This window comes from Schistocerca piceifrons, chromosome 10 (genome assembly GCF_021461385.2).
Source record: "Schistocerca piceifrons isolate TAMUIC-IGC-003096 chromosome 10, iqSchPice1.1, whole genome shotgun sequence".
Classification (NCBI taxonomy): domain Eukaryota; kingdom Metazoa; phylum Arthropoda; class Insecta; order Orthoptera; family Acrididae; genus Schistocerca; species Schistocerca piceifrons.
This window is the reverse complement of record NC_060147.1, coordinates 130,557,679-130,570,368: the sequence shown is the minus strand read 5'-3', so window position 1 is coordinate 130,570,368 and position 12,690 is coordinate 130,557,679. Positions and strand designations below refer to the sequence as shown.

The window sequence follows — 12,690 nt, the reverse complement described above, 5'->3', positions numbered from 1 at the left end:
TCCGCTGGCCACGAGGCTTGCCAGACATGAATATCATTGAGCATATCTGGGATGCTTTGTAACGTGCTGTTCACAAGAGATCTCGAAGCCCTTGTACTCTTACGGATTTATGGACAGCTCTGCAGGATTCGTGGTGTCAGTTCCCTCCACCACTACATCAGACATTAGTCGAGTCCATGTTACGTCGTGGTAAGGAATTCCTGCATGCTCACGGGGGCCTTAGGGGATATTAGGCAGGTGTACCTTCGGCTCTTCAGTGTACTCGTGCTGAAGCCAGACTGCAGTTATAAGCGTTGGCGGGCACGAAAGGGAAGCAGTGGTTGAGAAGAGCGTGTGCCTAGATTCATGGGGCAAGAGACTGGTTTCTTCTCGTAGGACGAAGGAAAGGCAGGAGATCCATGCACATCTACCCTTGCGAGGGGAAGAATCTACCCACCCCCTCGGTGCGGCGCTGGTTGCGAGTCGATGGCGACCGTGCCAGGAGCGGACAGGCCTGACGCGGAAGCTGGGAGCTGAGAGCTGAGAGCTGGGTGCCCGGCGGACGGCGACTCGCCTCGCCTCGCCTCCGCTTGCCTTCCAAGGCCGCGCCGGCCTGCTCTGCAGACACGACGCCCCGCTGGCCGAGACGCGGACGTGGCGGGCGCGCCGTTGCCAGATCACCTCCTGGGCTGCTCCACTCTCCGCCACTCCTACGCTGCACGGCCTTTCTCCGCCCACCAGATGCAGCTACAGGCAGTTCTTAAAGCCGCCCGCCTCCGTAGAAGAGCTTAACTAAAGCCCCTTATACACAAACCACTCGCTTGGCTCCGGCATCTTGATAAGCGAGACGCGGCGTGTTATCTTGGAGATGTCGACAGAAGCAGAAGAATTCAAGTGTGCCACCGTTTCTTGGGCACTTGCTGATCATGTTGTGTACAGAGTGTCCTCGCGAAACCTCCCTTTCTTCCTCTCCTCCTCCTCCTCCCCTCTTCTTGGATTAGGTAATTTCGTCAGTGCGATCAACAAGAACGAACCATCTCTTTCGTAGTCTTCCCCTCTGTATTGTACCTCTACATTTCTGGTCTATTTTGGGTGTCTAGTTTCATGCGTTCTGTCTACAGGTTGATTGTAATTAAATTTTCTCTGCTTGGGCCAGTGTAGACGGAAAACTAGCCGGCCGGAGTGGCCGAGCGGTTCTAGGTGCTTCAGTCTAGAACCGCGCGACCGCTACGGTCGCAGGTTCGAATCCTGCCTCGGGCATCGATGTGTGTGATGTCCTTAGGTTAGTTACGTTTAAGTAGTTCTAAGTTCTAGGGGACTGATGACCTCAGATGTTAAGTCCCATAGTGCTCAGAGCCATTTTGAACCATTTTTTGTAGCGTTGTTTAATGAAATCAAATTTTCTTATAATAAATTTTAATCAAATATCGGACGGTGTATGTTATTATATTATATTTGTGATAGTGCTTTCCATTTTACAGTCTGTGTGAACAAGGTTTATTCCTCTATAGTTCTTTCGGTCTCTACTCTTTCGTTTTTGAATATGGAGAAAATTTTAGCAAATTCCACTCCGTAGGTACCTTACAATCCAACAAAGCTTAGTAAGATGTGGATGAAAGACCTCCGTATTTCACCAGTCCGGCGTTTATTCCGTCTGTCTGTGTTGTTTTCCTGTTTCCGCATGGCTACATCTAATTAATTCATTCGTGTGGAGACTTTGTTTCTGTCAGTCGAGCAGTTTTCACAGTATTCCTCCACTAATTTCCAAACGCAATTTTTAAAAAAGCCAGGAGACCTAACTATTTGCAGCACCATGTAAAGTAACTCAAAACGTTTTGAAAAAATTAATAAACTTCTATGGGGTATCTTCCGTAACCTATTAAACGTCTGGTCGCAATTCCATCTTTACTCATTTGCGCACAAGCGTGTGTGCAGTGATGGGCGCTATTGCATCCACATACAGGCCACGTACAGGCGAGTCATAGTGTTTCTCACGTAATCCTTCAGCGAGAAATCCAGGGAGAACGCAGTGGCCACTTGGTTGGCCCATCAGTTCCTTTTCTGTTTTAGATTTCGGTTTGTTACGTTGAGAACCGTGGATGAAAATATTTCTAAGTTGTCACGTCGCGTATATTTCTTACACTCGTAGTATCGGCTAAATTATACACTAACAGTTATCAGTGTAGCTACGTAGCAAATAATTCCGAGTAAATGTACTAGGTTGGATTGTAACAATTTAATTATCTTGTCAACATATACGGCTAGCTCAAATATACGCGTGGTTTGTTTATAACTATAGTAGTTAATGTGCAAGAAATAAATATTGTTGCAGAGCGACAGACGATATAATAACCTATGCAGTTGCACTATTATTTTCAATGCTACGTAAATTCTTTGTTAAACACTGACCTTTTATACTGTTAATTATAATTTGAACAATATCTACGGCAGTGAAAAATATCTTTTTACCCGTCAGCGATTTACTTATAAGCAAACCTCCTCGTATTATTATTTATTATCTCTGCGTTTCTGCAAAAAAATAAAATAAAATAAAACAAATAAATGAAATAGAAAGAAAAATAAAAATAAATTCTTTTCCTGAAAGCAAAAACATTTAAAGTACTTTTTCCTGTAATCTTGGGGATGAAGCCCGAAAGTCATGTGATTAATTATATTTCACGTAATGGCTGCAAATGCGCCATTACGACAAAAGAATGGCACATGGTCAATAATAAAACTTGAATTTTAGCGATAATTATTTACACTTAATTGTATTTACGTGGAGGGAGATGTAGGAATTGAGGTTACAAAAAAAAAGAAAAAAAACTTACGTGAATTATCAAAATAGTGCGTCCGGAAGCAAGCTCACACAAAAGCCTCTAATAGGTTCGAGAGCTGACACCAAAGTGATCATTTTATTCATCCAAGTCTTTGTCCCATAATTATACAGAAATTTCATGACATAATATATTTGTAGTCTTCGTTATTCTTAGTGTTTGTTACACAGAAATGTTGAAAACGCGCAAAGAGGGAGAGTTTTCGCGTTCCAAAATAATATTTCACCATTGATAGCACATTTCCCGTACATAAACACGCATAGTTTTATTCGTTATTGTCCCAGTTCACTTGTGGTTATCGTAACATTTTATTACGGTTTTTAGACGACTTTCCAAGAGACGGTACACTCTCCATCGCTGTGAAGACGTTCGGTCCAGGATGTCAAAAACATGCAACTCCAGTGCGATGGTGCACCATCCTGCTGGAAAATCACATTCTGCAAAAAAGAAAGAAGCTGTAAAACACAAAACTGCTCAAACACGTCCAGATAAACGGTTCTTGTAATTGTTTGATCGATGAAGGAAACTGATCCAGCTACTCCGTCTTTCATCAGCACGCATCACGCATTCACCTCTTCACTATCCCTGATATGTTTCCGAAAATTGTAGAGGCTTTCCGAACGTTAGATGCGAATGTGCCGATTAAAATTCTAACATGTGTAGGAAGTTGCTTCGTCAGACAAACCAACGTTTCCTAGATAGTTGGGGGTTTTCGCTATCGGGCGCAACGTCTTAACGGCAAAGTCGTGGCAAAGCTGTACTACTTAGCTTCGCTTTGGTGCTTACACTATTTTCACTTTGTAAACGCATAAGCGATGTCATTCATGCAGCACCTTGTGATCTGTTGAGCGACGTATGTTAAGCGCTCGCGATGTTGGGCGAACTGACTGTGATGGGCTACTTTGGAAGGTCTCTCTGATGTGCTGTTCCATTTCATCAGATGTGTGTTTTCTGTCAGAACCTGTCTGTCTGTCTGTCTGTTTACGCTCCCCGTGTATAGGAGCTCGTCACACCAAAACTTTCTTTATCCCTCTGAAATCCACATCGTAAATATCTTTGGACGGCAATGGAGGTGATTTCATTTCTGCATACCGCACCACGCGCTGGGCTGTTTCTTAAGGTACAGTCATTTCTGGTAATTACTTAGCGCCTGAAACAAAAGTAATCGCACAGAAAAAATTTTTACGAAACTTTTTGAGTTGCTTTATGATGCCCCAACCTGCAGGTATCTGTGTCTCATAGTTTGTTTTCTTGTAATTGCATTCCAAAGTCCGGGAATTTTCCCATGCACACACTGTATTTTCAGACTGAATTTTCACTCTGCAGCGAAGGTGCGCTGATTTGAAACTTCCGGGGAAGATTAAAACTGTGTGCCTGACGGAGACTCGAACTCGGGACCTTTGCCTTTTGCAGGAAAGTGTTCTAGCGACGGAGCTACTCGATGACGACTCACGACCCGCCATCACTTCCGGTAGTAAATCTACATGTAAATCTACATCCATACTCCGCAAGCCACCTGACGGTGTGTGGCGGAGGGTACCCTGAGTACCTCTATCGGTTCTCCCTTCTATTCCAGTCTCGTATTGTTCGTGGAAAGAAGGATTGTCGTTATGCTTCTGTGTGGGCTCTAATCTCTCTGGTTTTATCCTCATGATCTCTTCGCGAGATATATACTGCTTGACTCCTCGGTGAAGGTATGTTCTCGAAACTTCAACAAAAGCCCGTACCGAGCTACTGATCGTCTCTCCTGCAGATGATCCTGTAACGAAGCGCGCTGCTCTCCGTTGGATCTTCTCTATCTCTTGTATCAACCCTATCTGGTACGGATCCCACACTGCTGAGCAGTATTCAAGCAGTGGGCGAACAAGCGTACTGTAACCTACTTCCTTTGTTTTCGGATTGCATTTCCTTAGGATTCTTCCAATGAATCTCAGTCTGGCATCTGCTTTACCGACGATCAACTTTATATGATCATTCCATTTTAAATCACTCCTAATGCGTACTCCCAGATAATTTACGGAATTAACTGCTTCCAGTTGCTGACCTGCTATTTTTGTAGCTAAATGATAAGGGATCTATCTTTCTATGTATTCGCAGCACATTACACTTCTCCTGTCATCCACATTTCAACCAAGTTCCCCGTCATATCTTGCAGGACGAGGACCCCTGTAAGAAAGGATATTGCGGAGAAGCGTTCTAGCCACAGCCCAGGGGAAGTCTGAAAGGTAATCGAAGAGAGAGAGTGGCGGAAGTATAGTTGAGAGGGCAGGTCGTGAGTCGTGATTGGGTAACACAGTCGGCATAGCACTCGCACACGAAAGGCTCGAGTCCCAGGTTCGAGTCCTAGTCTCGCACAGTTTCAGACCACCAGTGAGTGTCACGCAGTATACCAATCACCTCGCGGATGATGACGTTACCTACAGTGTGTTTAACAATTCCTTCTACACACTTCTAAGACTACAGAGGAACTTAGCAGTCAATGCTCTGATAAGGAACGCATCTTCGGAAAGGCACCGCTTGGATGTAAAATATGTTTGAAGATCGGGTCATTTTGAAATCCCCCGCTTCATCGCACGGAACGTAACGGTGGGCCTGCACAACGCACGCATCGAGAACGCCTCAGTCCGTCACATACCATTTTTCTCCGACTACAACGACGGCTGCGAAAGCTAGTACGTTCGCAGCTGTGGCACTCAAAGGACGTGCACAAGGGATTGTGGATCTTGTATATGAAAACTTGCGTCGCAGATGCGCCTTGTGCAACGAACGGCAGAGTGGCCACGTGGAACATTTCCTATAGAGCACACAGGACAGAGGTATTCTCTCCGCTGCATGTGTACCGTAAAGCGGCAGATCTTCAAATTCAGTTCACGTCCAAACGGCACTTTTCTGGACGTGGGTTCCTTATAAAAAGTTCATTTGCTAAGTCCTTTTTACAACGTTTACCAGGATGTTATTCAGTTAGGTCTGGGTATGATTTGGAAGTGATGCAAACACTGTCACTGTAATGAGATTTTCACTCTGCAGCGGAGTGTGCGCTGATATGAAACTTCCTGGCAGATTAAAACTGTGTGCCCGACCGAGACTCGAACTCGGGACCTTTGCCTTTCGCGGGCAAGTGCTCTACCATCTGAGCTACCGAAGCACGACTCACGTCCGGTACTCACAGCTTTACTTCTGCCAGTATCTCGTCTCCTACCTTCCAAACTTTACAGAAGCTCTCCTGCGAACCTTGCAGAACTAGCACTCCTGAAAGAAAGGATATAGCGGAGACATGGCTTAGCCACAGCCTGGGGATTGTTTCCAGAATGAGATTTTCACTCTGCAGCGGAGTGTGCGCTGATATGAAACTTCCTGGCAGATTAAAACTGTGTGCCCGACCGAGACTCGAACTCGGGACCTTTGCCTTTCGCGGGCAAGTGCTCTACCATCTGAGCTAAAGTTTGGAAGGTAGGAGACGAGATACTGGCAGAAGTAAAGCTGTGAGTACCGGACGTGAGTCGTGCCTCGGTAGCTCAGATGGTAGAGCACTTGCCCGCGAAAGGCAAAGGTCCCGAGTTCGAGTCTCGGTCGGGCACACAGTTTTAATCTGCCAGGAAGTTTCACTGTCACTGTGTTTCTAATGTTCTCAGTCGTAAAAGTGTGCGCTCCAGAAAGCACAAGAATGAACTAGGACGGTTTGACAACTGTTAAAAAGGTAACAGAAGAGTTTGTTTCGTGAACGGCTCACCTTACTTCTCGACATTTTCTCCTGTGGCGGATATACATTTGCTCCAGCGATCCTCCAGCTTCACCACTCCATCGGAAAAATACGTTCTGCCAGAGTCTGCAAAATACACGTTAACTGCAACTATGACTTCCTCATTTGATGAAAATCTCCTCCCAGCAAGCCAAAGTTTGAAGGCAGAGAACTGGAGGAAGTCACTTGGGGCGAAGTCTAGCGAATAGGGTGGATGACGAACGAAATCAGAATCAAATTCGTGCGCTTTCGCCATTGTTGTTGCTGGCGTGTGGGATGTTGCATTATCCTGTTGAAAGAGCGCCTTTTTCTGAACCAATTTTGCTCTTTTTTTCAGGCAACGCAAGTTTCAAACGATCCAACAACGAAGCATATTAGTGTCTACTTATGATTCTGCATTCTTCCAAGTAATCTGAGGATTATTCCTTGGGATATATATATTTTCGACGTGTAAAGTGTACAACAAGTTGTGTGTGATGTTACGTGTGTGTGAGATTCTACACAAACGGACCATTAGAAAACTTAAAAGTCAACAAAATGGAGCAGACCAACTCACACTAACAACATCAAAAGAAATGGCTTAATACACACAAAAAACGCACTTGAAAATGGGAGTTATTTCTCGAAACGCGTCGTGCGAATAGTAAAATAAAGAAAAATCGTGACTGGCAGCAGAAGATTTAATTATTTATAAACAAATCTATCGCTTTGAAATTAATAAATAAAATATGCAAAGTAAACGTTTCACTTCCGTTTCGCTTGCTCTTATTCTGATCTCAAAGACGTATTAGCGTCAGAAACTAAGTGAGACGTCAAAATAAGGTGTCATGGATGAAGGTGAGAAAGTGGTCTGTATCAGAGAACGCTAGGGGGGGGGGGGGGGGGAAGAGAATGGCAGAACTTGAAATAATCATCGCACGGGATGGCAAAATGCGTAGAGCTGGCCGTGTCCACGTATGACAGCACGGATTCGGCAGCGAAGGTCCTGTGAACATGATTTGCTGACGCTGAAATGACGAGCCTGTCGTTGGCTCGTGGTGGTGCAGTTTAGACAAAATTTGTCATTCCTGCGGTTCCTGTAAAAGAGAGGAAGATATATATTACCTCTCTTGCTGATTGGTCATAGCTGGTGTAACCTGAAAAAGAGAGAGACACTCTGTGGAGAGATCAGTAAAACTTAATCCCTCAGCATGTCGGGCCAACTCGTGGTTGGCCTGTGATGAGGTTGTTGGCCCAGTCCACGGATGAGCCGGTTGCGGGAGCGTCCCGTCTTCTCGTAGAACTTCCTGGCGATGGCGCGAAACCTGTCTCGGAGACGCAGGATCCCGGTGTCCTCGTGCAGTTGACGCGTCGAGAAGAGCATCGAAAGATGCATGGCAGTCTTCAGGGCGCGGTTCTGTATCCGCTGCAGAGTCACAATGTGAGCATCTGCAGCTTTCCCCCAGACCACGAGCGCATACTCTAACAGTGGGCGAACCAGTGTTAGGTAAAGCGTGATGCCGTGTTGCGGTGGCACTGCGGGTTTAGCAGCGGATACAGGGCGCGAAGGCGTCCTGTTGCTCTCCCTCTCACATCACGGATGTGATGCTTCAAGGTGAGCCTGCGGTCTATGGTAACTCCTAGGTATTTCGCCGTCCCACTCCATGGGATAGGTTCTCCCAGGATTTCGACCGGCGTAAGCCCTGGCGGCAAAAGTCTTCGGGTGAAGACGACTGCCTGGCTCTTTGTGGCGCCGAATTTCAGCCGCCACTTTGTTGCCCATGAGCCCAAGGCGTCGCACCCGCGTTGGAGGCGGTATTTGCTTCATGAGGCGCGGAAGGCTGTTTGGCAGCGCACCTGCGGCTGCTGCCGGGCTCCCAGGACTGCGCTCAGCGGCTCGCACAGTAGTAGTGGGGGTCGGCTGTGGCGGTGCGTGCCGCGCGGCCTTCTGCGGCTGAATCAGCGGCGGCCCACGCGCTGGCACGCGGCACGCAGTGCGTGGCTGTGGCGGGCGGGGTTTCTGCAGGCTGCGCACGCACGGCCGACACACCTGCTGGCGGCCCGCGGCTCGCGGGACGAGGCTGCCGCACCTCGCTGTGCCTTGCGGGGCTCCTACTCTACGCCGCACTGGTAATGAGGTTCTGTGGCACCCCGTAACTAACAATCAGTATGCCTGAGTCATGTGTCCCCGACATCAGGTTCGTCGCCATTGTTTTCTCCACCAACGTCACCATTGCAACAGGCACGGTTTTGCCCCCCGCCCTGGGTACGCCCCCATTACGACGGCGCGATTTACACTGAACCGCCAAAGAAAGTGTTTTTTTTTCGTCATCAGTCACCTGACAGGTTTGATGCGGCCCGCCACGAATTCCTTTCCTGTGCTAACCTCTTCATCTCATAGTAGCACTTGCAACCTACGTCCTCAATTATTTGCTTGACGTATTCCAATCTCTGTCTTCCTCTACAGTTTTTGCCCTCTACAGCTCCCTCTAGTACCATGGAAGTCATTCCCTCATGTCTTAGCAGATGTCCTATCATCCTGTCCCTTCTCCTTATCAGTGTTTTCCACATATTCCTTTCCTCTCCGATTCTGCGTAGAACCTCCTCATTCCTTACCTTTTCAGTCCACCTAATTTTCAACATTCGTCTATAGCACCACATCTCAAATGCTTCGATTCTCTTCTGTTCCGGTTTTCCCACAGTCCATGTTTCACTACCATACAATGCTGTACTCCAGACGTACATCTTCAGAAATTTCTTCCTGAAATTAAGGCCGGTATTTGATATTAGTAGACTTCTCTTGGCCAGAAATGCCTATTAGCGTGTAGGGGCCCCAGCGAGCATGCAGAAGTGCCGCAACACAACGTGGCACGAACTTGACTAATGTCTGAAGCGCTGGAGGGAATTGAAACCACGAATCTGCAAGACTGTCCATAAATCCGTAAAAGTACGAGGGGGTGGAGATCAACAGCACGTTGCAAGGCATCCCAGATATGTCTGTGGAGTTTACAGGTCAGCGGAAGAGTTTGAACTGTTCAGTGGTACTTAAGATAGGTAAATCAATTAGTGAAATCTATGTGAAGTAGAAATTAGAAAATAAACGAAAAACTTAGTTTAGTTTAGAGAAGTACACACTGGGAAACAGTGGGCAGAGCAGCAGTGGCTACGGCTGGCACTTGCAAGTTAGCACGTCAGGAGAAGCCATCGCCCTCCCCACATAAGCGGAAGCTGTCGATTCAGCCGTCAGGGCATCGCCCGACCGGCTCACCTGTTTCTCAGTTGTCACATGTGATCAAAGGCCCTCGCCTACATTCCAAGAGCCAATGACCGACGTTAAGAAGATTCTTCGAGAAGCTTTTCAACGTGACAGAAGAGGCAATGAGCGTGAAGTCGTTCACCTCCAGTGAACTGAAGTGAATAAATATGCGAGACGCAGTGGGCCCGACAGGAGGATTAGTTTTCAGTTCAGTTTCGAAGACCGTCATGCGGGAAGAGACCACATTGTACACAGAAGCACCAAGTCCGCCGATGTAATGGAATAGCAAGCAGCCGCCTCGCCGCCAGATGACAGAAGTTAAAAGGTATTTGAAGTCTGATTGTTACGTACCCGGGTGACTCGTGAGGACGGGAAGGGGACGGCCTCACATCAGCAGTCACCTGTGAGCTGGGATGAAGATTTTACAGCCGAAGACTGGCAACCTGGAGTCCGTTGTTCGAGTCCGGGACACTGACCTTCCCCCGCCGCGCCGCTCCGCTGGCCGACGCACAACACTGACACACGCGGCCGCTTAGAGAAGAGAAACACTGGGACGCCACATCCAAGGTATCACCATCCGATGCACGACTTCGCTCTCAATAATTAAACGGGCCACAGCACGAGGCGCGTCTCCAGTCAACTGGGCGAGACGGCGACACGAGATACACACCGCCAGGCGTAATCAGACGCCGCCGTTCACGCAGCATGAAGGCTTCGCAAACGACGCAGCTGCCGCTCTCCGAGCCAGAACAATCCAGTAAGAAAACAGTTGTACAAAACTTTCAATAAAAGTTATGTAAAAATGCTGTTTCATTCTACCTCATACCCAAGCCAAGGAAGAACCCACTCTGCCCACATGTTGTTAAGAGAGAAAAAGTAATTTATTTAGTGTTTTTCACCCTGACATAATGAAACTTCCTGGCAGATTAAAACTGTGTGCCCGACCGAGACTCGAACTCGGGACCTTTGCCTTTCGCGGGCAAGTGCTCTACCATCTGAGCTACCGAAGCACGACTCACGCCCGGTCCTCACAGCTTTACTTCTGCCAGTATCTCGTTTCCTACCTTCCAAACTTTACAGAAGCTCTCCTGCGAACCTTGCAGGACTAGCACTCCTGAAAGAAAGGATATTGCGGAGACATGGCTTAGCCACAGCCTGGGGATGTTTCCAGAATGAGATTTTCACTCTGCAGCGGAGTGTGCGCTGATATGAAACTTCCTGGCGAGTTCGAGTCTCGGTCGGACACACAGTTTTAATCTGCCAGGAAGTTTCATATCAGCGCACACTCCGCTGCAGAGTGAAAATCTCATTCTGGAAAAACCCTGACATAATGCTTTAGAATCAAATGTCCTTTGCATTGATGCTCATCCTGACAAATGACTAGCATCAAAAGAGAAAACTCAGTTACAGAACTGAGAAGAGTTTTCCTGGAGCCACTCGGTAGCAATTCTGGACGTGTGGCGTGTCGCATTGTCCTGCTGCAATTGCCTAAGTACGTCTGAATGCACAGTGAAATGAATGGATGTAGGTGATCAGACAGAACCCTTACGTACGTGTCACCAGTCAGAGTCGTATCTCGACGTGTCATGGGTCCCATATTACTCCATTTGCCCATGCCCCACACCATTAAAGGGGCTCCACCACCTTGATCAGTCCCCTGCTAACATGCAGGGTCCATGTGTTCGTGAGGTTGTCTCCATAACCTTACACGTCCATCGGCTCGATAGAATTTGAAACGAGACACGTCCGACCAGGCAATATGTATCCAGTCAATAACAGTCTAATGTGGGTGTTGACGGACCTAAGCGAGGCGTAAAGCTTTATGTCGTGCTGTCATCGATGGTACACGAGTGGGCCTTCGGCTGCGAAAGCCCATATCGATGATGCATCGTGTGGTGTCACCGCCAAACACCACACTTGCTAGGTGGTAGCCTTTAAATCGGCCGCGGTCCGTTAGTATACGTCGGACCCGCGTGTCGCCACTATCAGTGATTGCAGACCGAGCGCCGCCACACGGCTGGTCTAGTCTAGAGAGACTCCCTAGCACTTGTCCCCAGTTGGACGGCCGACTTTGCTAGCGATGGTTCGCTGTCTACATACGCTCTCATTTGCAGAGACGACAGTTTAGCATAGCCTTCAGCTACGTTATTTGCTACTACCTAGCAAGGCGCCATATTCAGTTACTATTGATATTGATATTGTGAATCATGTACCGACAAGAGCGACGTTCATCATTAATGGATTAAAGTTAAGTATCAAACTAATTACGTCCGCTTTCTGAATTCTAATTCCTTGTCATGTTCCAGACCTCACGTCAGTTCAGTCCTTCCCTCCTCACGCAAGCCTGCGTGAGCTAAAACGCGTGCATTTCGGCATCCTCTAGTAACACGGTGTTGGCTCTTCTGCCAACACAACATATCGTTAAATGGTTCTCATGCTGACACTTGTTGATAGCCGAGCTTTGAAATCTACAGCAATTTGCGGAAGGTTTTCCACTTCTGTCACGTTGAACTATTCTCTTCAGTCGTTGTAGGCCCCAGTCTTGCAGGATCTTTTTCTGGCCGCAGCGATGTCGGAGATTTGGTGTTTTACCACACTCTTGACATTCACGGTACAGTCGTGAAATGGTCGTACGGGACAGTCCCCACTTCGTCGATACCTCGGAGACGCTCTGTGTCCAATCGCTCATGCGCCGACTATAACTTTTGTATCCCTCCTGGAAAGCGGCGCATGGGTCTGCTCCTGAAAACTGAGGGTAGGCCGAATGTAGGAAGCTAGGAGGAGCAGGTGAGGTAGAACTCTCGGCACTGCGAATAAAAATGGTTTTACTATCAACTTAATTTTGGCTGAGATGAACACGTAGGTGCGAAGCTGTACATCAAGTTACAAGTAGTGTATCG

General features: G+C 47.5%; 2 protein-coding genes across 2 annotated transcripts in view; both read left to right on the top strand.

The window, feature by feature from the left end:
• Window positions 1–8,668, top strand: part of LOC124718764 (proline-rich receptor-like protein kinase PERK10) — a 201,276-nt gene extending 192,608 nt beyond the window's left edge. The window contains exon 3 of the mRNA XM_047244377.1: window positions 8,299–8,668. Coding sequence (XP_047100333.1) covers window positions 8,299–8,668 — 370 coding nt within the window. The remainder of the gene's footprint in view (window positions 1–8,298) is intronic.
• The window catches only part of LOC124718762 (protein draper-like), a 336,146-nt gene that overhangs the window by 228,873 nt on the left and 94,583 nt on the right, over window positions 1–12,690 (top strand). The window lies entirely within an intron of this gene.